Source organism: Asterias rubens, chromosome 20 (assembly GCF_902459465.1).
Source record: "Asterias rubens chromosome 20, eAstRub1.3, whole genome shotgun sequence".
Classification (NCBI taxonomy): Eukaryota; Metazoa; Echinodermata; class Asteroidea; order Forcipulatida; family Asteriidae; genus Asterias; species Asterias rubens.
Genome location: NC_047081.1, coordinates 8,449,379 through 8,472,836, shown reverse-complemented (window position 1 = coordinate 8,472,836; position 23,458 = coordinate 8,449,379). Strand labels below are relative to the sequence as shown.

General features: G+C 39.0%; 1 protein-coding gene across 1 annotated transcript in view; it reads left to right on the top strand.

Moving 5' to 3' along the window:
• The window catches only part of LOC117303861 (bone morphogenetic protein 1 homolog), a 46,327-nt gene extending 23,326 nt beyond the window's left edge, over positions 1 to 23,001 (top strand). Inside the window, exons 4-19 of the mRNA XM_033788255.1 lie at positions 495 to 618; positions 3,322 to 3,500; positions 9,981 to 10,220; positions 12,116 to 12,334; positions 13,328 to 13,450; positions 14,001 to 14,146; positions 15,110 to 15,305; positions 16,105 to 16,230; positions 17,514 to 17,674; positions 18,090 to 18,270; positions 19,040 to 19,165; positions 20,518 to 20,645; positions 21,086 to 21,299; positions 21,709 to 21,794; positions 21,946 to 22,110; positions 22,729 to 23,001. Of these exons, the coding sequence (XP_033644146.1) occupies positions 495 to 618; positions 3,322 to 3,500; positions 9,981 to 10,220; positions 12,116 to 12,334; positions 13,328 to 13,450; positions 14,001 to 14,146; positions 15,110 to 15,305; positions 16,105 to 16,230; positions 17,514 to 17,674; positions 18,090 to 18,270; positions 19,040 to 19,165; positions 20,518 to 20,645; positions 21,086 to 21,299; positions 21,709 to 21,794; positions 21,946 to 22,110; positions 22,729 to 22,833 (2,519 nt within the window). The 3' untranslated portion in view covers positions 22,834 to 23,001. The remainder of the gene's footprint in view (positions 1 to 494; positions 619 to 3,321; positions 3,501 to 9,980; positions 10,221 to 12,115; positions 12,335 to 13,327; positions 13,451 to 14,000; positions 14,147 to 15,109; positions 15,306 to 16,104; positions 16,231 to 17,513; positions 17,675 to 18,089; positions 18,271 to 19,039; positions 19,166 to 20,517; positions 20,646 to 21,085; positions 21,300 to 21,708; positions 21,795 to 21,945; positions 22,111 to 22,728) is intronic.
• Positions 23,002 to 23,458: the final 457 nt, after the last annotated feature.

Genomic DNA, 23,458 nt, shown 5'->3' with positions numbered 1-23,458 from the left:
CCATCTCAAAAGGGGTCGCGTTTTTTAAGGAAATCGCCGAAAATCCAGAGCGAATTTGTCCGCGCAGAAAAAATTAATCCGTATTTGGGAAAACACAGTCTGGGAAGCGTTACTGACAGTGACGCTTCTCAGATTCAAATTTAAGGGCACAAGAATTGATATAATTTTACATAACTACATTTCTTCGAAGTAAAAATCATCGAAAGCTGCTGTACCCAAAATGTTGTGAAGAGTGATTACGAGTGAGGGGCGTATTTTTAAAAGGAGGCTTTGAGGAAAGTCGGTTTCGGCTTTTCGGGTCACCCATTCTGTTTACGATTTAAACCAAAAACTGACCATTAGATGGAACTACACATTCTTTGTTCAATCCCAAAATAGTTTAAACCAAGTAAAAAATAAAGTAGAACTATAAAATAAAAATTTTGAAATGAAAATACAAAATGTAAGTTGGGTTTATAATGAGTTTGCCTTTAATTTTGGTTGTTTTATTTTAGGTTCTCAGCGCGCAATGTTCAAACAAGCCATGCGGCATTGGGAGAACTACACGTGTATTACATTCGTGGAGAGAGACCCACAACAGCATAGGAACTACATCGTCTTTACATACAGATCATGCGGGTAAGCAGAAACCATTTCTTATGCCAGTTCGCCCCCCAAACAAGGTTAAACGCCACTCTTTGTATAAGGGGTTTAGTAGGAGAATATGTTGAAAATAACTTGGGGAGCTGATGGTGGGAACTGAGTGATACTCCTTCAAGCAATATACATTGTAGGGTGGATGGAAACATGCAACAGCCTATCGTGGAATAGACCTTATGCATTGACGTCGTTCGTCCGCCATCTTAGAGGAAAAACAGTGACAAAACAATCGAAAAGAACAGATTTGTACGCGCGGCGCACAGGATTGGCCAATAGACAACCTTCTTTTGACCTCTAGGTGAGGGCGCCCCACTGATATGACGTCATGTGCATAAGGTCTTTAAAGCCGTGTTGGAATGCCACTGTGTTCCACTTGTTTGCAAAGCAAGAGCGTAAGGGTGGGAACATAGAGCGAGGAACATGTTTGCTCTAAGGTGAGAAGAATAAGAAAGCCATGGGTTTCACGCTGAAACGTCATGATAGGTTGAGACAAGGTCGGACAGGAGGATCTGCGCCTTGCTTGGCACAACATCTGTTCCCATCTTTAGCTCTTATAGCATCACCCTTTGGCAAACCCTCCCCGTCCTTCTCCTATCTGTCACTGACCTTCCTCCCTCCTCAAGGGAAGTTAAGATTGTCTCATCATTCCGTGCCCGTACTGACCTCAAATCACTAATTAATGAGGAAAGTATTTAATTGCATCAAGTAGGGTAAGCTGTCATCGCCAGGTACAAACTGTGAGTGTTGACACTCTGTTCACGACATCAGCAAGAGAGTAGACTTGGTGACGAGTCGTTAGTCGCTGCCTAGCTGTTCAAACACACATTCTGTCGTTCATGCAATAGTCACAGTGCGATTATACATTCATGCAACGGTCGTATGTCATGGCAGCTCTTATTGCCACTGACTCAAATACATACTGGGATCGAGGATGTGTGTACCGTCCCCGTAACCGCGCTTAACAGCTTGATTTCAAGACTAGCAAGAGAATAATCACTGATGGATCCGTAGTCTTGGTTCAAGACTCTCCTGTTATTTGTATCTCTCCATAGACCGCGATGCCCTCTTGTCATAGCGGTCTAAAGAGAGATATCAAAAACAGGAGAGTTTTGAACCGCGGACAGCTTCAAAGTTTGTCTATAAATAAAAAATATTATGACATTTCTTCGGCTTGAAATTATTAAAAGAGATCAAATAGTTTAGGTTCGGGTCACAAAAGATAAAAATTAATGACCTAAAACAACAAAATACTTTAAATAATAAGATACAAATCAACGACCTCGCTTTTGATATTACAAAGCTTGTATAAGCTTTGAAATGAAGTTGTGATGCTCCCACTGCGCCATAAACGGACCAAAAAGTCTAAAAAGAAAGCAATCGTCTTCACCGTTCCTTTCCTCGCCCCCAAACCACCCACCCACCCACACATACGCTCATGTATCACTCCGGATAATAAACATCTCTGAGGCAGGAAGCTATTTCTGGTCATGACTCTTGAGAGTGATCGTTAGAAAGTCATCTGTCAATCAATCAGTCAATCAATCAATCAATCACTCATTGACTCAGTCAGTCAATCAAGAAAGCAATCAATCAAGGCAGCCGTCTATTTTATCGTCTTACTATTTACAGCTTTACAGCAACCCTAAACACAACACTGAATCCAATTCTATTATTATTGTTTCCACGCATTTGGTGCTCAATGGGGCATGGTGTAGGCCTACTATTGTGTCTTCATTGACGCTTAGAATCTTAAGAAATATTTAGAGAAAGTTTTCTTCGGGTACTTCTGATGGTTATAGTGTGTTATCTACGCTATTTGTAATTGTCAAAGATCAGTCTTCTTACTTGGTGTATCTCAACAAATGCACGCAATAACAAACCTGTGAAAATTTGAACTCAATTGGTCGTCGAAGTTGCGAGAGAACAATGACAGAAAAAAACACCCTTGTTGCACAGTGATTTCAGATACCTAAAAAGGGCTTTCAGGCCTGACGTATTTTAATATGATAGTGCGAAAATACCTCTTTCCCAAAAGCTACGTTTCCCACAATGTTTTATATAACAGCTCTCCATTGCTCATTAACAAGTAAGTTGTTATAACAACAACTATTTCGAGAATTACGAAAAGTGTCCAGTGTTGAAACATGGGACACATTATATTATTTAGTTCTACCGACGTGTCAGTGTGTTAAAGCATGGAGGTATGGTTAATGGAACACGTTGCCTTGGATCGGTCGATTCGGTCTTTGAAAAGCGTTTGTAATCGTTTGTTATAAAATGCATATGATTAGAAAGATATCATAAAAGTAGAATATAATGATCCACACAAGTATCACTCGAAATTGCGTGGTTTTCCTTTTACCACGTCGACTAACACGGTCGGCCATTTTATGGGAGTCAAATTAATGTTTGACTCCATAAATGGCTGACCGTGTTAGTTCGCGAATTTGTGTGGATCATTGTATTCTACTTTTAAATTATCTTTCTAACCATATGCATTTGAAAAAAACCCAGTTACAAACGCTTTTCAATGACCAACTCGACCGATCCAAGGCACTGTTTATGCCGTACTTTTCCGAGTCCTGTATACAACAACATTTGTCAGGCATAATACTCGGGTAGGATTCGAACTAGCGACCTTTTCTCATTCTCATATCACTATTCTTTTTTCCTCGTCTCAAGATGCTGCTCCTTCGTCGGGATGAGAGCTGAAGGAGCTCAGGCCATCTCAATTGGCAAGAACTGTGACAAGTTTGGAGTAGTGGTCCACGAGTTGGGCCACGTTGTTGGGTTCTGGCACGAGCACACGAGACCCGATCGAGACTCACATGTCACCATCGTCAAGGAAAATATCCTCCCAGGTATAAAAAGAATGTTCTCTTTTTTATGTTCTTGTCCAAACGTCTTGAGATGTTTCATTTCTTTTGAATACCTCTCATTTTAAAGGGTCTATGTAATTTTTCCTAACATAAAACACAATCTTCACAGATTTACATTAAACTTACACAGTTTGAAGATTATGATAGTAGAAAGCTTTGTACTTACTGAGATGCTGTAGTTTTTGAGAAATGAGTAAAACAAATAATGTTCGTCTCAGTTTTAGCATGTAAAAACAGGTTAACCAGTTATGCTATGATTATGGTATAATATCATAACTGGGTTAATGGGATTTTACATGCTAAAATAATATTGTCGTCTTCCTGAGACGAAAATTATTTTGTGACTTGTTTTACTCATTTCTCAAAAACTACTTCTATTTGAATGGAAGCTTTCCACTATCATTATCTAAAAAAAAAAACTCCCTCCCTCCCCATCCGCAAAAAAAAGGACGATCAACATTTTTTTATGTGGCCTTAGAATCAAATTTTGGGAGATAAAAACTACCATAACCACTTTAATTTCAAAGTGAAATGATTCTCAAAATGCTGTATACTAACGAAAGCTGTTGTACTTCTTGCCATCAATTTTAGGTATGATTAACAAACGTATACATTCCATTTAATGCAAAGAACTCAGTCTTCTATTCGTTAGATTTTGGTGACGCGCACCTATGACATCACATTGTATTAATATGCAATTTAATAACTAAGCATTAACAGCAACAATGCTAAATAAGTAGCCTATCCAAAAACCAAAACTAAAACGAATCCAAGAACGATTGCAAGGACCCTTTAATGGCTGAGCCCTCACCTTAATAAAAAAAAAACATTTTCTTACAAGGTATTATTCCAACCATTCCACAATTACATCGAGCAATTACTACTAAATGTTATTGGATTGTGCGAAATTTCTCGGGCACAGACACGTAATGTTCATGTCGTTAGCATAGTTGCCTGTGTACCTTGCGACCTTCTTGATTTTAACCATTAGCGGGTCAATGAAGGATGTGATATGGTGGCGAGGTCCTGGGGAAACTTGCAACAGGTGGAAGCAGCTTGTTTCACGACACGCTAGGATTAATCATATCTCGCGTTAGGATAAGTAACTCGTCCTAACCTAGGATAGTTTCAATGCGTCCTAACGTATTGGTTACAGAACTAAACTCGTCCTAAATTCTAAGAGTCATCCTAAGTTAGGAAGAGTTTGGTGAAATCGACGGCAGTGCCTTTAAGACTAACTCCCCACCCAACATCACAAACGATGACTGTCTTGCAACAGACACGATCCGGTCGCCACCTCTTGACTCCGAAAGTCTCGATCCATAAATGGCTCACTAATCGCCGTCATCAATCCTTAAACCCACTTGGGACGTCTTGAGCGACCCAACCCGCATTCTCAAGACGGTGAAAGTCACTCAAACCTCAAACTGTGACAATCGGATACTTGTTAAGAAACATTGAACATGATCGCTGATGTGTATCGCAGGTTGAGATTGGGTGAAACATTCGGAACAAACAGTTGGACCCCCTTGAACCTTGTCCCACGTTGTTCTAAAAATGTTGCTTTCGAATCGAGACCCTATACATCCACACTTTTTAAAGGGCTTGGGTACTTTTTGAACGACTCAAAACCCCAAATCCACAGATACGTTAAACTTGAATGATAATGATAATGAAAGCTTCCCTTAAAATGTTACTTGCTGATGTGCTGCAGTTTTTGTTGGACGAGTTAAAACAATTTCACGGAAATAATGTTCGTCTCAGGAGACCTAAGTTATTTGAGCTCGTACTTTTTTTCTAAAAAACTTGACGACTAATGAAGCTGAAACTTCTACATGTAAATTAATTTACACATTCATTTACAGTGTATAGAGATTCATGCCATGGCCAAAAATTTATACAAAATGTATCAAAATCACTTAAGCCATTATATACTTTCGAACAGAAAAAAAATTTCACAGATTTACAAATAACTTACAGGGTTTACAGAAGGTAATGGTGAAAGACTTCTCTTGAAATATTATTCCATGAAATGCTTTACTTTTTGAGATTTTAAAACAATTATCAATTTTCGATAGCGAGATGTACGGATTTATTTTAAACACATGTCATGACACGGCGAAACGTGTGGAAACAAGGGTGGGTTTTCCCAGTATTTTCTCCCGACTCCGATGACCGATTGAGCCTAAATTTGCACAGGTTTGTTACTTTATATATACGTTGTGATACACGAAGTGTGGGCCTTTGAACAATACTGTTTACCGAAAGTGTCTAATGGCTTTAAATGGAAGGTATGTTTTCCACTGGTAGCCTATTCCAAAAATCAGAACAGCTCTTTGAATAGAGATAGCAGTCAACTGGAAGTGGCCATCAACTATAGGCCCCTCTTAAAGACACTGGACACTATTGGTAATTGTCAAAGACTAGTCTTCCCACTTGGTGTATCTCAACATATGCATACAATAACAAAGCTCTGAAAATATGAGCTTAATTGGTCGTCGGAGTTGAGAGATAACTAGAAAAGAAAAAAAACACCCTTGTCACACGAAGTTGTGTGCTTTCAGATGCTTGATTTCGAGACCTCAAATTCTAAACTTGAGGTCTCGAAATCAAATTCGTGGAAAATTACTTCTTTCTCGAAAACTACGTCACTTCAGAGGGAGCTGTTTCTCACAATGTGTTATACTATCAACCTCTCCCCATTACTCGTAACCAAGAAAGTTTTTATGATAATAATTATTTTGAGTAATTACCAACAGTGTCCACTGTCTTTAAATTTGTATGCATGACGTCATAATTCTTACCCAACATTAGGCTATGGGCGCACGTCCCCCATCACTTGCAGTGGCTGCGCCCATAGCCTCGTTTTGGGTTAGCATTGTGACGTACCTCATGCATAAATATTAAGAGAGGCGTATAGGCCCCTCAATTGTAACGGGCAAAGGTTACTTATAGACCTTAGGAAAACTGGAACATTAAACATAATGTAAAGGTCTCTCGTCGCGCCTTTTTCTCAGAACATAAATGTTCCAGAGTTCAACACGATCAATCAACTTTAACGACTGTTGCATGTTTTTTGTAACCCATTGTAAACACGCAAATGTAACTCGTTTAAAGACACTGGGAACCTTTGGTAAACAATGTCAAAGACCAGTATTCGCACTTGGTGTATCCCTACATCATGCATAAAATAATAAATCTGTGAAAATTTGGGCCCAATTGGTCCATCGCAGTTGCAAGAGAACAATACAAAACAAACTACCCTAATTGCACAATTAATTAAGGTGCTTTCAGTTGCATAAGAAAGGGCCTGCAGCCGATTTCAAACTTTACGCAACTGCGTAAGTCCACTTGCGCAACGTTTACGGCGCTAGTTGCTCCCTAAACGTTATGCAAGTGCACATGGATGGACTAACGCAGTTGCGTCAAGTTTCGTGAAATCGGCTACCTGGAGTCTTTTATTATTTGCCTGAGAAAAGACCTCTTTCTCCATTGCTCGTTACCAATTAAGTTTTTATGCTAATCACTATTTTGAGTAATTACCAAGGTGTCCATGCCTTTAAGTTGATTTCCAGCAAATAATGTTTTCTTGGGTACACCTTGATACTTTTGCCGTGTAGTTTTGCAACATATTACTGTCTGTTGTTGCAATCAACATGAAAAGTTTCCCGAACTCAAAATAATGTCCCATTTTAGCACCTGTTTTGGAAATGTCTTGCCCTTTTGATACCCCCAATATGACATTCATGTGTTTTGGAGCAAAAACATGTATGCTATATCAATCACAACGGGATAAGCCTTAGGCGTTTTCTGTCAGGAAAAAATGTCAGTTCTCGCGGGATTTATGTGATATAAAAATTCGTAAGTTGTAGACAAATTATTCAACCTTGGGGTGACAACGTGCAAAATGATTTATCCCTGTACGGTGGGTGATGTGTAGTTAACACAAGGTTCTGCACTGTGGGTTGGCAGGTTGGGAGGGGGTGTTCTCTTTCTGGCGGAGGGGGGGGGGGGGTTAGGGACTGACAGGTTTGTTTGTGGCTCACCAAAAACAATTATACAAATTGCTTAAAAAGTAAGTTTTTGAAAAATAATACTGATAGGGTCCGTTCAACAAATATCAATATGATTTTTTTTCAAGATTGTGTGGTTAATCGAATTCAAAAACGATCGAATTTTCAAAACATTGATAGTTGTGAATTCCACCTTATGTTTGTGGTTTACTTTAAACGTAGGAGTTGTTAATATACTTTGATTTAGAGATCCGACCTCTAAGTATTATTAATACGGATCTTCCGGAGCCTAACTCAATAACCCATTAACTCTAGGTCAGGATTTAAGGAACGAGGACTTCCCTATTTGGAGTTCCTCGGAATATCCTTCAGCAGTGATTGATTAATCTGTCACTAGAAGTTAAAGGATTTTGGGTACTTTTTTTGCATCACAAAACACAATGTCCATAGATACTTCGTTTGAAGATAATGATAGTAGAAAGCTTACCTTAAAATATTACTTGCTGAGGTGCTGTAGTTTTTGAGAAATGATTAAAACAATGTCACGAAAATATGTTTGACATGCTAAAATAATTTTTGTCTTTTTGTCTCCTGAGACGAAAATTACTTTCGATTCTTGTAAAAATATTTTTCTGTAAATTGAAGTCATATTTTTTTTTAGAAAGCCGTTTCTTAAAACCTAAAGAAATGCAATCAGCTGATTTGGGTCGTTGCAACTAAAATTAAAGACAATGTGCTCAATTCATACTAAAAATTGGGCACGTTTTTTTTTCACAATTTTTTTCGGACACACACAACTAATTTTAAAAGCTATAATTTTGAGGATTGTTATGTGCTCCTCTGATAAATTTAAGACATGATTGATTGCGACCTGTCACATCAATTTAGCGGTCAGTGTTGTTTTTATCTTCCAAGGCATGTGGACAACCAAATGAAGAGCAATAAGTACAGAAAACAAGTTGAACACAATAAAACAAAACTGTCGCAAGTTTCTAAAGAAGCCCACCAGGAAAGTCAAGGAAGACGAAGAAGTGCTCGGAGTAAATCCTGGTAGAATGGGGGAGAAGGAGGGAGTTTGTTTTTATTTTGAAGTCGGGCGTGAAAGCTTCCGAGGATGATGGGAGTAAACATGTAAACAAGTCCGGGGTGGGAATGTGACCCTGTCCAAGGAGATTGTTTTGATTCAGAAGTCAGGTGGAAATGATGATGAGGAAGACAGAGGGGTGATAACAATAATGCCACCTGTCAGATTGATTGATTGATTGATTGATTGATTGGTTTCTCAATAAAAACTGTCGATTCAAAAACTCAACTTATGTGCGAGGTTAGACACATGTCAATCATTACGTCAGCTCAGAATGTATTCTCAATTTGTATATTATGTGGTATCGGTTTATGTATAATGATATTGTTTTAAAGGCAGTGGATACTATCGGTAATTGTCAAAGACCAGTCTTCTCACTTGGTGTATCTCAACATATGCTTGAAACAACAAACCTGTGAAAATTTGAGCTCAATCGGTCATCGAACTTGCGAGATAATAATGAAAGAAAAAAAACACCCTTGTTACACGAAGTTGTGTACTTTCAGATGCTTGATTTCGAGACCTCAATTTCTAAACCTGAGGTCTCGAAATCAAATTCGTGGAAAACTACTTCTTTCTCGAAAACTACGTCAATTCAGAGGGTGCTGTTTCTCACAATGTTTTATATTATCAACCTCTTCCCATTACTTGTAATCAAGAAAGGTTTTATGCTTATAATTATTTTGAGTAATTACCAATAGTGTCCACTGCCTTTAAATGCATTGGACACCTTTTGGTAATTTTTGTCTAACATTATGCATAAAATAAAAAATATGTGAAAATTAAAATGGACTCGATTGGTCATCGAAGTTGCAAGAGAATAATGACAGAAAAATACCCTTGTTGCACAAAATGTGTGTGCTTTTAAATGCCTAATATAGGCCTATATATAAAAGCTATTAAAAGGTTTCAGTCCTGAGGTCTTTATTTGAGTGAGAAGTTTTCTCAAAAACTACGTTTTTTTAGAGGGAGCTGTTTTATAATACCAACAGCTCTCCATCGCTCGTTTCCAAGTATGTTTTTTTTATGCGATCAAATGATTGAGTAATTACCAACAGTGTTCAGTACCATTAAACAAATCAAAGAGACATTTTAACAAACCTATTTTCATTAATATTCGTCTCCATCACTCATTTTTCTTTTCCCAAATTATCTCACTGTGACGTTAGAACATGACATGACAGGAATGCAACGTCAACAAAGCGTCTGTCCAGTTATTTTTAACATGTTATTTTTATTCCCTATTTATTCCCTTGTGATACAGCATGACTGGAGTAGGCCTACAGCTTCAACAAAACTCCTGTCGATATTATATATAAAACATTATTTTAACATCTTCATTTTGTTATCCTTTTGTGACGTCAGGACAAGAATACAACTTCAACAAGCTTCTCCCGGAGGAAGTGGACTCACTGGGTCAGCCCTACGACTTTGCCAGCATCATGCACTACGCGAGAAACACATTTTCTCGCGGGATTTGGTTGGATACCGTGATACCGAGGCGAGACTCTGAGTCGGTTGCCATGCAGGAGATTGAGATCGGACAACGGAAACGACTGAGTGAAGGGGACATCAAGCAGGCCAATTTACTCTACAAGTGCCCAAGTAGGAATCGTTCCCAATTAATGTCATCCTTAAATAAGAGTACAACAATCAGGGGTCGATTTCACAAAACACTGAGATTCATCTTAACTTAAATATGAGTTGTTTTCCATAGTGATTTGTGTTGTGACATAACACTTTGCCTAGCAATTAAGATTGATACACAGTTCAAAATCAATTTTAACTCTATACATCGACCTGTCCTCTACATCCTTAAGCCTTGTAATGGTGTTTTTTAGTTCTTTGAAGAACTTGAAAGAGAAAATTCAATTCGAAGGACAAACATTTTGAGATGTTTTCGGATATTTTGTTTTCGTCTTCGATGTTTATTATTTCTATGTTTTATAACTTATTCGACCAAAACAAACAAATCACAAGTATAAAGGAGCAAGTACGAGAAAATGAATAAAGAAGTAAACAAAACAAAAGCAAACAAAAGTAAGCAATAGAAAACAAACAAACAAACAAACAAACAAACAAACAAACAAACTCACAGAAGTATATTAATCAAAGAACGTTCTTATCGGTTTTTAAGTTTGTGTTTAGTTGTGATTATGTTTACTTGAAACTGCACATGATAACAGTTTCTTAAGAGGGTGAAAAAAACACAAGAATGTGGGCTCGATATTGGGATATATCCTCAAGACAAACTATAAGAATCTTTCAAGATTCACCAAGGTCATATTCAGGAATTCAAGCGGGTCAACTAAATAGGCATTCTTTAAAGACATTGGACACCTTCGGTTATTGTCAAAGACCAGTTTTCGCACTTGGTGTATTCCAACGTGTGCATAAAAAAAACTGTGGAAAGTTTTGACTTAATTGGTCGTCGAGGTTGCAAGAAAATAATGAAAGAAAAAGCACCCTTGTTGCACAAATGTATGTGCTTTCAGATGCCTAAAAGGGCTTAAGGTCTGAAGTCTTTTATTATATGCAAATGTTTGAATGAGAAGTTACCTCTTTTTAAAAAACTACATTACTTCAGAGGGAGCCGTTTTCTCACTGGTCTTTGATAATATTACCAAAAGTGCCCAGTGCCTTTAAGGGTGTCACTTTATGGTATTTGGGACAGAAAAGTGGGTTATAAAATCACTTGAAACATTATCACATAAGTGGCTCTTCAGAAGTTGAATGTACTGAGAAAATAACCTATCACTTGGGAAGGAGAATGACGGTATCGCCCACGAGGTTGTTGATGGTATGTTACAAACTGGAACACGTTCTTGAGCTGGTCGGGAGAACGTGTCACATAGAACTTGAGTATTTTGGCCTTTGACACATCAATGTTATTATTTTTCTAAACAACACGTTATGATGATTTTGTATAAAAAATGACAGTATCATCGGCAAAACTGAACTGCGCTAGTTCTTGGCACTAACAAGTGGTGGCCGAGTGTTCTCGCGCACAGAATTCAAGCTGTGATGGGTGGCTATTCAGTCAGCACCATGTGGGTTCGAGTCTCGTTCCCGACACTTAGCCTAAGTATCCTAACTTATGGATTTTGCCGAGTAATGAGAATGAGTAGTACACAATTCGCCAAGTATATAATATGAGGGCCGAAGACTTCCAAAAAAAAATAAAAAATTATAAAGGCGCACTAAATCTGGTGTAAAACCATTCAAAGGTACCGGTCAAGATGGAAAAGAGGGAATTCTCAAGTGTTAGGGGAAAACAACAAATTAAGTTTTGCTAACGTCTGTATATTATACATAATTTATATCACAAACAAAATTCTTCAATAGTATAAGGTTTATGTTAAATGAGTCACAGTCCCACAGGAGAGAAGTAAATGGTTTGCTTATATGATATAAAAACTTCAGGATAGTGGGTTGGAATAGTTCATGACCCTTCACATACTTTCTGTATACGCTAATTTTCCTGCTGGTCTTTCCTCCAGCCTGCGGCCGAACACTCCAAGAAACAACAGGAAATTTCACTTCTCCTTCGTGGCCGGATCCCTACAATAACCGCGAGTCTTGCGTCTGGAGAATCTCAGTAACTCCCGGAGAGACTATAGTCCTGGTCTTCGATGATTTTGAGCTTGTTGGGAGCGATGACTGCTGGTACCACCATGTGGAAGTGCGGGATGGACACTGGAGGTTTTCCCCTGTTTTAGGTTCGCAAGTTTTCATTTTTTTTACCCCAGTCAAATCATACAGACCTCGATTTCACAAAGAGTTAGGACTCGTCTTATCTCGAGATAGGACTCGTCTTATCTCGAGTTAGGACGAGTAACTCGTCTTAACTTAGGATTAATCTTAAGGTCCGCATGCTACAGTGCAGGGTTGGGACTCGTCCTATAAGTCCTAAGATTAATCATAACCCTGCAGAGTTGTGTGAAATCGAGCTGCTTTAGCACAAAAAGAATCTGAGCTTAACAAAAGTATTCTTACCAGAAAAAGCTAACCAGTCAAACTACAATGTCACAGGAGCAATTTGTGACTGGTATCCTGCTCATTTCTGCTAAGCAGAAGATTGTTAAGCAATAAGTTTTGCTTACAGCTCAATGAAATTGGGCCCCGACCAAGAAGTACTGCATTACTTTTAGCAGTTTGGATACCTTTTTTTTTTAAATTGGTCTCAGGAAAAATGGTTTACTACCCCTTATAATATTGCGTCACGCAGCACCTTGGAAACCTTTACATGGTGCTATTTTTTTTTTAAATCCATCTTTTCAAAAGGACTGGCCTATGAGCTTTTCCCGAATCGAACTTGATGCTCTCGAACACTTTTAACCGTCTGTTTCATAAAACAATATTAGTGAATGCCTACCAGCAAATCTTTTTAGTGTTATCCGACCCTGTTAGTGTTAGTGTTAACACAGGTCCTCATATGCAACTAATAGGTAACAATAAGTTTGGGGTTGATTCAAACTGAAGAATTGGTGGCCTGTTTGATTTGAAATACTTAGCGGCCATCTTGAAAAAAAATAGTAAATAGTAAATAGTATTAGGCCCTCATCCTCTTTTTTGAAAAATCCGGACGATCAACGGGTATTTTTTGTTATTTGGCCTTAGTCTAATAAACCTTGCATATAGCAGGAAAACATACTGATATATACATGATGACTTGTTGTGTTTACGGTTCTTTATTTCGTACTTTTTTACAGGACGATTTTGCGGGAGTTCCGTCCCCGCGACCATCGTATCAACAGACAGCCGGCTCTGGATCGAGCTGAAGAGCTCACCCACCGGTAATGCCGTCAGTAGAGGCTTCTCAGCCCATTACGAAGGTAAGAAGAACACGGTCACTTTCCCGGATCTGGATAGAAGTGTATTTATTTCTACAAGTGTTTATATATTTCTACCTGGCTAAACTGTATAATTTATTCTCAACACTCTTATAAGAGCCAAACGAGAAGAGAAGATGATGACGAAACTTCAGTTTTAGATGTGGGAGGAAAACCCTATAGAGAATGTATTCCAGGGAAAACAACCCACGCAGTCAGGTAGGGACTGAAAACCCAATCTCCATTAGTTCCCCCGGTGAGATTTGAACCGGGGTCCCAAAGTGGAAGGCGAGGCAAGACACTACATCACCAAACTGATATTGAGGATTGTTACTCCTTCAAAGTTCAAGAGAGACTTTCTTATTTTTGTTCTTTCATTATTTTCTTGCAACTTGGATGACCAATTGAGCTCAATATTTGCACATGTCTGTTATTTTATTCATAATGTTGGTATACAGCAAGTGAGGATCCTTGACATTTACCGAAAGTATAGCCTGAGAAGTTTAAGAATTCTTCTTAAAATATTTATGACTGACTATTTTTTTGCCCGCAGCAATTTGTGGAGGAAACATCTCCAAGGAAACAGGAATGTTACAGAGTCCAAACTATCCGGACGACTATCGACCAGATAAATCCTGCGTGTGGTTACTGACTATGCCGGATGGATTCCAAGTCGGACTCAACTTCCAATCATTTGAGGTAGGGTACCAGACGATGACGTAATATTGGCATCTCAGTGGGCGTGGTTTAAGAATGACTCAAGTTTATTGAGACTAGCAGGCTGCTGCGCTTCGCGCGGCTCCGGCTACTTTGGATCTTTTGCGTACACATAAAATGCTTCAAAGTGGGTCTTTATGGCCGGAGTTAAATCCTAATTGTTATTGGAAAATAGGATGTACTTAAGAATGACTCAAGATTATTGAGCTGTTGCGGAAGATTCCTTCCTGGTGTTAGGAATTTGTTGATAAAAATATATTACTTGTCTCGATACACAGCCGAGTTATACAATATTAGTATGGCGCATTTTATCTTTTAAACATTTAAAGGCACTGTAGAAACCTTTGGTAATTGTCAAACATTGTCCAACATATGCATCAAATTACAAATCTGTGAAAAAGTTTACTCAATTGGTCGTCGAGGGAGGTTGCAAGAGAATGATGAGAGAAAAACACCCTTGTTGCACAAGTGTATGTGCTTTCAGATGCCTAAAAAAGGCTTCAGGCCTGATGAAGTCTTTTATCATATTCAAATATTCGAGTGAGAAATTACCTCTTTCTCAAAAACTTCAGAGGGGGTGCCGTTTCTCACAATGTGTTATACTCTCAGCAGCTCTCCGTTACTCGTTACCAAGTAAGTTTTTATGCCAACTATTATTTTGAGTTATTACCAATAGTGTTCAGTACCTTTCAAAAAGAAGAAAACAGGATTGGAAAGGATAACAAACATTGTTTGATTTACCCAGTCAGTTTCACTTGTTGTTTATTACATAACAAGGTGTCTGTACCAAAACTTTTGATAACATTATTTGTGGTCTTAAGTGGTGATTTACCAATAGTGTTCAGTGCCTTTAAGAGGTACCTCCATGGTACTATGTTTGTTTTTGTGCTCAACTTGGTTTTGTTCTTAGTTTCAATGAGGACTGATATAACTTTATGTGTACAGGTGGAGAGACATGACAACTGTATTTATGACTACGTGGAGGTACGAGACGGTCACGAGGACGAATCCCCACTCATCGGGAAATACTGCGGCTATATACTACCGGAAGATATCAAATCGTCGAGTAACAAACTCAGGGTGAAGTTTGTCTCCGACGGGACGGTTAATAAAGGAGGTTTCTCGGCGGCTTTCTTCAAAGGTAAGGTCGTCATCCATCGAGAAGGATTGGTTTAGAGTAGCCTGAACATCTGATGTCACACGTCGAGGCTCGTGAATATAAACGCCAGAGAGTGGCCTCCAGAGTATGGCTCAATCCCCGTCCATCTTCACCTTTCACCTATATTCATATGCATACATAGAGCAAGGATATGCAGACTACCGCAAGTGCTGCTGCCAAACGTCACCTCGGACGAATCAAAACACAGATTGATTATTTTATCTGGCATTGTTACCAACAGCAGCTACCTGTTTTTTTTTTTTTTTGCATTTATGGCTTTCCATAGTTTTCCAATGTCGGTTGGCAAAAAACCTGAGGCTGTGACTGTGTTGAATAAAAGATTAAAGATGCTATGTCAGATTTTTGGGCCCCAAACATTAAAAAGTAGATTTGTTTGAGTGAATGGTATTTCAAAGAGTATCACCCGCTCTAACGATTTTTTTTTTTACTTTTACTCTTAATGGTTAGGAACCATGACAAAAATTTTAAAGGTTTCTTATAAAACACTTAAGAATTGGTCACGTGATATATTGTCGGGATCCCGACAAAAACTAATTTTGAGCACTTTATTTCACTGCTACTAATAATTGGCGGACTTTTTCGAGCAATGGCTCAAATGAAAGCTTGTAACTTTCTCGACCCCCATTTAAATCAAAATTTTTGGGTCAAATCGGCCAAAAATCTGACATAGCATCTTTAACACAAATCGTCTGCAATGTGCTGATTGATTGCTTGAAGTTCTGAAATGATTTTTAAAATATTGTTTTTCTTCTCCTCGCAGAGGATGACGAGTGTTCGAGTGAAAGCTCTGGAGGATGTGAGCAGATCTGTGTTAATACCATCGGGAGTTATCATTGTGAATGCGAGCCAGGATTTGAACTCAAGTCAGACGGTGTCTCATGTGAAGGTAAGAATGTGGCGTGTTGGTGGAAAAGTGGCCTGTTGGCTGGCTGGGTGTGTGTGCTTACTGACCTGTTGGCTTGCATGGCTTTGTGTGCTTACTGGCCTGTTGACTAGCATGGCTTTGTGGGTTTACTGGCCTGTTGGTTGTCTGGCTTTGTGTGCTTACTGGCCTGTTTGCTGGCTGGTGTGTGTGCTTACTGCTGGCCGATTGACTGGCTGGATGTGTGTGTTTCTTCTGGCCAGTTAGTTGGCTTGCTGGGTGTGTGTGCTTACTGGCCTGTTTGCTAGCTGGCTGTGTGTGCTTACTGGCCTGTTGGCTGTCTGGCTTTGTGTGCTTACTGGCCTGTTTGCTGGCTGGTGTGTGTGCTTACTGCTGGCCGATTGACTGGCTGGATGTGTGTGTTTCTTCTGGCCAGTTGGCTTGCTGGCTGTGTGTGCTTACTGGCCTGTTGGCTAGCTGGCTTTGTGGGCTTACTGGCCTGTTTGCTAGCTGACTTTGTGTGCTTACTGGCCTGTTTGCTAGCTGACTTTGTGTGCTTACTGACGTGTTGGCTGGCTGGCATTTTGTGCTTACTGGCCTGTTGGCTGGCTGGGTGTGTGTGCTTACTGGCCTGTTGGCTAGCTGGCTGTGTGTGCTTTCTGGCCTGTTGGCTAGCTGGCTTACTGGCCTGTTGGCTAGCTGGCTTTGTGGGCTTATTGGCCTGTTTGCTAGCTGACTTTGTGTGCTTACTGACGTGTTGGCTGGCTGGCTGGCTTTTTGTGCTTACTGGCCCATCTAACTGGCTTTGTGCGCTTACTGGCCTGTTTGCTAGCTGACTTTGTGTGCTTACTGACGTGTTGGCTGGCTGGCTGGCATTTTGTGCTTACTGGCCCATCTGACTGGCTTTGTGGGCTTACTGGCCTGTTTGCTAGCTGACTTTGTGTGCTTACTGACGTGTTGGCTGGCTGGCTGTCATTTTGTGCTTACTGGCCCATCTAACTGGCTTTGTGCGCTTACTGTCCTGTAGTTGCTGGCTTGTTGGCTACCTGCCGTATGATTAGCACGGACTGTGATTTTGGCGACCCTTGCTTTGGGTTTTCCCTGGAATAACTCTCTTGGGTTTTCCTCTCATCACATCTAAAACTAAAACTGTTTTCCTTGTCCTCTCTCCATTTGGGCCCCTGGCTAGTAGAGTGATATAAGGCACTTTTCGAGAGTCCTTGGCATCATCACAGCCTGATAAATGACATGAATCGAAAGTCTGATGAATAACTGACCGAACTCGATCACCCCTTTTTTCACATTAGTTGCTTGTGGAGGTTTCTTGACGAGTCTTCAGGGAAATATAACAAGTCCTTCGTATCCAGACCTCTACCCTCGAGACAAGAACTGCGTGTGGCATCTCGTGGCTCCATCCTTGTATCGTATCTCGCTACAATTCCTTAGCTTCGAACTAGAAGGCAATGACGTGAGTATACTAGCTTGGTGGTTTTTGGCTCAAATTATTCAGTATAAAGTATACCTTACGTTTTTGGAACGTCGCCCAAAATCTGAAGCGGCTATAAAAGGAAAGATAATCCGCAATTTGAATAAACAATCTGAGAAACGTGTCTGACAATAACGCTTTTCAATTTAAAATTTTTGAGGGATAAAAACTGAAATATTTTTTATATTTATAACCACATTTCTTCGAAGTGAAATGTTTCTAAAAATACTTTATACTATCGAAAGCTGCTGTTGGCTTCTAAACCAAATGTTTGTATTGCCATTAATTTTACGAGTGATTACCAAACATATACCTTCCCTTAAAGCCGTTTAAACATTGGCTAAAAAGTAAATTTTTTTTCTTCTTGCTATTTTGTGTTCTTTTCGTTTTATGAAAGGTGTGTAAATATGACTATGTAGAGGTCCGTTCGGGACTGACTGAGGTTGGGGATCTTCACGGCAAGTTCTGCGGTGACGAGCTACCAGAGACCATCACATCTCGCTATAATAACATGAGGATTGAGTTTAAATCAGACAGCACTGTCGCTAGACCTGGATTCTTCGCCATGTTCTTTGCAGGTTGGTTTGGATTTTATTTTTATTTATTATTATTATTATTATTATTTATTCGGCATAAAAACACATACAAAGAACAAACATATAAAGTACAAAACAAAAGCCAGGGACATATGCCTGGAATTAAACAAGTTTACATAAAAACTGTTGCCCGAAGGCCTTCAATTCCAATATCCCTGGCCATATATTAAAAATAATTATTTACAATAAATCTATAAAGACATTAAGAACAATAAGACAAAAACAGAATTTATTTTATAACTCTTCGTTTTCTTCCTAGCATTCTCAAAAATAGTTTTTGTTAAACAAAATTCTTACAGCTTTCTAACATTCTTTATAAAAAGAGGTTTTTTTACAAAACTCTCCCAGTTTTCTTCCTAAAATTCTAAAAAAAATTGACTGTTACTAAACTCTCTTTATATATAGTTTTTCCTATCATTCTAAAAACAAGTTTGACGTACAAAACTCTCTTAGTTTTCTATTTCTAGCATTCTCAAAAATAGTTTATATAATACAATTTTTGACTTTTTCTTAACATTCTCAAGAAACAGTTGTTACAAAACTCGTGTATGTAGGATTTGAGGCATTGCATGCTTTAGGTATCGATGTCACGGTTTGCGGTAAACACCATGTGTATTGTTGTGTATAAGATTATGTTCTGAGGAACTACGTTTTTCGTAATTCGGGAGACTTCTCGGTTCTAAAAAGAACTGTCCTGCTTAATCACTTTAAAGTTTTGAACTATTTTAGTTTGTTTTGATTTCATGCACAGATATCGACGAATGTGAGAAGAACAACGGTGAATGCCAGCACGTATGTGCGAATACACTGGGTAGCTACACATGTACATGCAGGAATGGCTTCACACTACATGAAAACGGACATGACTGCAAGGAATGTAAGTTTTACTTTAAAGGATTTGGGTACTTTTTCAAAATGTCAACAGATTTACATTAAACTTACAGGGTTTGAAGATAATGATAGTGGAAAGCTTCCCTTCAAATATTACTAACTAAGGTTGTGTAGTTTTTGAAAAATGAGTAAAACAAGTCAAACAATAGTTTTGGTCTCATGAGACCAAAACTATTTTAGCAAGTAAAATCCCCTTAACCAGTTATGATATTATACCAAAACCATAGCATAACTGGTTAAAACGTTTTTACATGCTAAAACTGAGACAAAAATTATTACTTTACGTATTTCATAAAAACTACAGCACCTCAGTAAGTAAAACTTCAAGGGAAGCTTTCTACCATCATAATCTTCAAACTGTGTAAGTTTAATGTAAATCTGTGGACATTGTGTTTTTTGTAGGAAAAAGTCCATAATACCCTTTAAAGACACAGTACACTATTGGTAATTGTCAAAGACCGGTCTTCAAACTTGGTGTATCTCAACATAATGCACAAAAACAACAAACCTGTGAAAATTTGAACTCAATTGGTCGTCGAAGTTGCGGAGAGAATAACTGAAGAAAAAACACCCTTGTCACACAAGTTGTGTGCTTTCAGATGCCTTGAATTCAGGTCTCAAATGAAATTTTTTAAGTGAGAAACTACTTTTTTTCTTGAAAAGTACGTTACTTCAGAGGGAGCCGTTTCTCACAATGGCTTATGCTATCAACAGCTCTCCATTGCTCGTTACCATCCCAAGTAAGTTTTTATGCTAACAATTACTTTGAGTAATTACCAATAGTGTCCAGTGCCTTTAAATGGTGTTTGAAGCTTTGCATGGTGTTTAGAATAAGAAGTAACTATTACTAAAATAGTAAACTTCCGGGTACAACCATGTATAAGATGTCTTTTGAGGAAGTGTTGGCTCTGAAAAGAGCCGGTGTGGTCTCGACGTTTCGTACAGATACTTTGCTCGTCTTCAGGAGAATGCTGCATACGAGAGTAAGTCAAGAACTTTAGATTCTTTCAGAACTTTAGTTCTGACACACTTACTTATATATAGAGATGTTAAGCTAGGAATTGATCAAATGTGTTGAGAAGGTAGTGTATTCTGCTCTACCAGCCAGGCTCATAGTGGATGATATCCATGCCTACACTATAGACCTTTTCGCAAATACCGGGGCGCGCGCGTAAGGCTTGGAATTAGGTGCATTGTGGTCTAGCTGGTATCCAAATTTGATCCATATATATCCCACAATGCACCTCATTCAACAGTCTGCGCTTGCGCATTGGTATTTGCGATAAGGTCTATTACACTTGTTGTAACAAAAGAATGGTATTGTCAATTAATTTCTAGCTGGATGTAGGCATGATATTCGAGCGAGTCACGGCGAGCTGACCAGCCCAAACTATCCCGATAACTACCCCAAACGTAAAGAGTGTACTTGGCACATCTTTGCCACGCCTGGTCATAAAGTAGAATTGGTAAGTGTCGATCAGTCACGACAAGAGATAATAATTGAATAATTCATCAAAATGCGTCTGGATATGTTAACTTATAAAGACCCTATAATAAAGTAACAGTGAGTCATACAGTGAACTAAAATACGAACACTTTTGTGTTGCTAGACCATTGTGTTTCTTTATAATATTATAATTTTTTTTATAGATGTTAATTTGCTGTGGATGATTTATTTTGTATTGTTACTATTATTAATAAGATATATTTCTGGTAATAAACCAAGGATGCCTCATAAGTGAACTTAAATAAGTGCAGCACGCAATCCTCAGGACACATGTACACAAAGGGGGCTTGGTGGATGTGAACCACAAACAACGGGAGGCACAAGCGGCCTTAAAAACATCCCTGAATCAAACACGATTTGTTTTTCTCCCTATTTTATCACAACTTCGGGAAAAAACAGATTTTTAATGATTTCGATTTGGAGCAACATCAGGAGTGTGCTTATGACCACGTGATCATCTATGATGGCGACTCTTCGGACGGCCATCAGCTGGGTCGGTTCTGCGGTACGGGTAACCCCGATCCAGTTCTAGCCAGTGCCAATCAAATGTACATTAGATTCGTGTCAGATGCATCTGTGTCAAGACGAGGGTTCCTCGCTGATCATTCAACAAGTAAGTATTGTCTAGAAAGAGTCCAGCACTATCCCAGAAAGAGTCAAGCACTATCCCAGAAAGAGTCAAGTATTGTCTAGAAAGAGTGAAGTATTATCCCAGAAAGAGTCGAGTCAGAAAGAGTCAAGTACTATCCCAGAGAGAGTCAAGTACTATCCCAGATAGAGTCACGTATTGTCTTGAAAGAATCACGTATTATCTCAGAAAAAGTCAAGTACATGTACTTTCCACTTAGGACTAGTCCTACTAGATATTAAACAACTTAAGGCTAGTCCTAAATTAGGACGAGTGACTCGTCCTAACTCGAGATAAGACTATTGTCTTAACTCTTTGTGAAATCAACCACTGATCTTACAATTTCAGGTGTAAACCCATTATGTGCCCCCCCCCCCCCCATTTTTGTCTGCAGTTTGCGGTGGAGTTCTACAAGCTGATTTTCCCGCCCAAAAGCTTTACTCACATGCCGACTATGGGGATACCAACTACGGCAGCCAGGTTCGTAGACAATCAAAATTATTTATCCGTGAAATTAAATCAGTATTCTCACTTGGTGTATGCCACAATATACGGAACTTGATTATTTTGAGTAATTACCAATAGTGTTCAGTGCCTTGAAATTTAAATTTCTCCTGGTGTTTTTTTGTAGGAAGATTGTGAGTGGACTTTACTAGCACCAGACGGCTATTCTGTGAGGTTGATGTTTAGATCTTTCGACATTGAACATGAAACAGAATGTGATTACGACTCACTGGAAGTCCTGGATGGAGATTCGTATGATTCTGAACGAAGAGGGCGCTTCTGTGGACATAAAGTAAGTTTTCATTTCACCCGGGTACTACAAAGTCCCCTTAAAGACACTGGACACTCTTGGTAATTGTCAAAGACTAGCCTTCTTAGTTGGTGTATCTCAACATATGCATAAAATAACGAACCTGTGAAAATTTGAGCTCAATCGGTCGTCGAAGTTGCGAAATTACTCGTCACCAAGAAAGGTTTTATGCTAATAATTAGTTTGAGTAAAAAGTGTCCACTGCCTTTAACTATAGTACAACGTCCCCTTAACTACGTAGTGTAATTTTGTGAAGTTTCTTTCTATGTGTTTTCAAAAAAAGAAAAGAATGTACCTTCAACTGTAAACACATTTTTAAGTCACAGCAAATGTTATCGTGTGATAATGGCAGTTCCTTTGAAATGAATTGGGGAAGCCGAAGGCTTTAAGCTCATGATAAGGGAATTCGCAAAATTCCTTTAAACTCAATTCCTTGAAGTCACAGTCATTTTTATGTCAAGGCAAGGGAATTCTGACATCCGCGAAGTAGCGTCCAAAACATATTGCAGTGGGATTCACAAGTAAATCTAACTGGAAAATACAAATGGACCTGTGTCAATACTCTGTATTAACTTCAATAAACGTTTTCACTTCCTACAGATTCCAGACGACATTATCTCCCACGGTGACTCCCTTAAACTCATATTCAAGTCGGACGACACAATCAGTAAAAAGGGTTTCTATGCCGAATACCAGATCAGCTAAAGAAGAAAACGCAATTAACAGCCTTGAGGAAGAGACTAAACATCATTATCGTTTAGGACTCAAGTCGTGTGTCAGAAAGTTGTATCGACATATTGGCCCTTTTCGAAACGACTGGATTTGGCTTTGGATTCGGCTTAGGCTAGCTTGGCCCCTGCGGTTGTTTTGACTTAGCGCGTGCTTTGCGTATACGTGTCCAGGGTTTCAGACGAGAGGACGGAGCCTGAAGCCAAATCCACAGCTGAAGTCGTGGTTTCGAAAAGGGCCTTAACATGGGATCAAGTGGTTCAGACAGGTACCTTAATGTGGTTTTATAGGAAAACAAGGCAGACCCAGTGTAGTGAGTCAGGGAGGCAGACATGCCCTACTCGGGCATTTAAAGAATATTAAATACCCCCATTTATTTTGGCCCCGATTTCATTCACACACAAAAATATTCTTAGCAGAAACAAATATTGCTTTAAGGGTGTGTTATTTTAACTAAGCAGTTTCAGTTTGAAGCTGTTGCATGTTTTGGCGGGTTGTCTGTGACGACCTGGGGTCAATTTCATAGAGCTGCTTAAGCAAAAAATCGCATAAGCACGAAAATAACTCGCTTATATTACACATGTTACTGGCCAAAATTTCA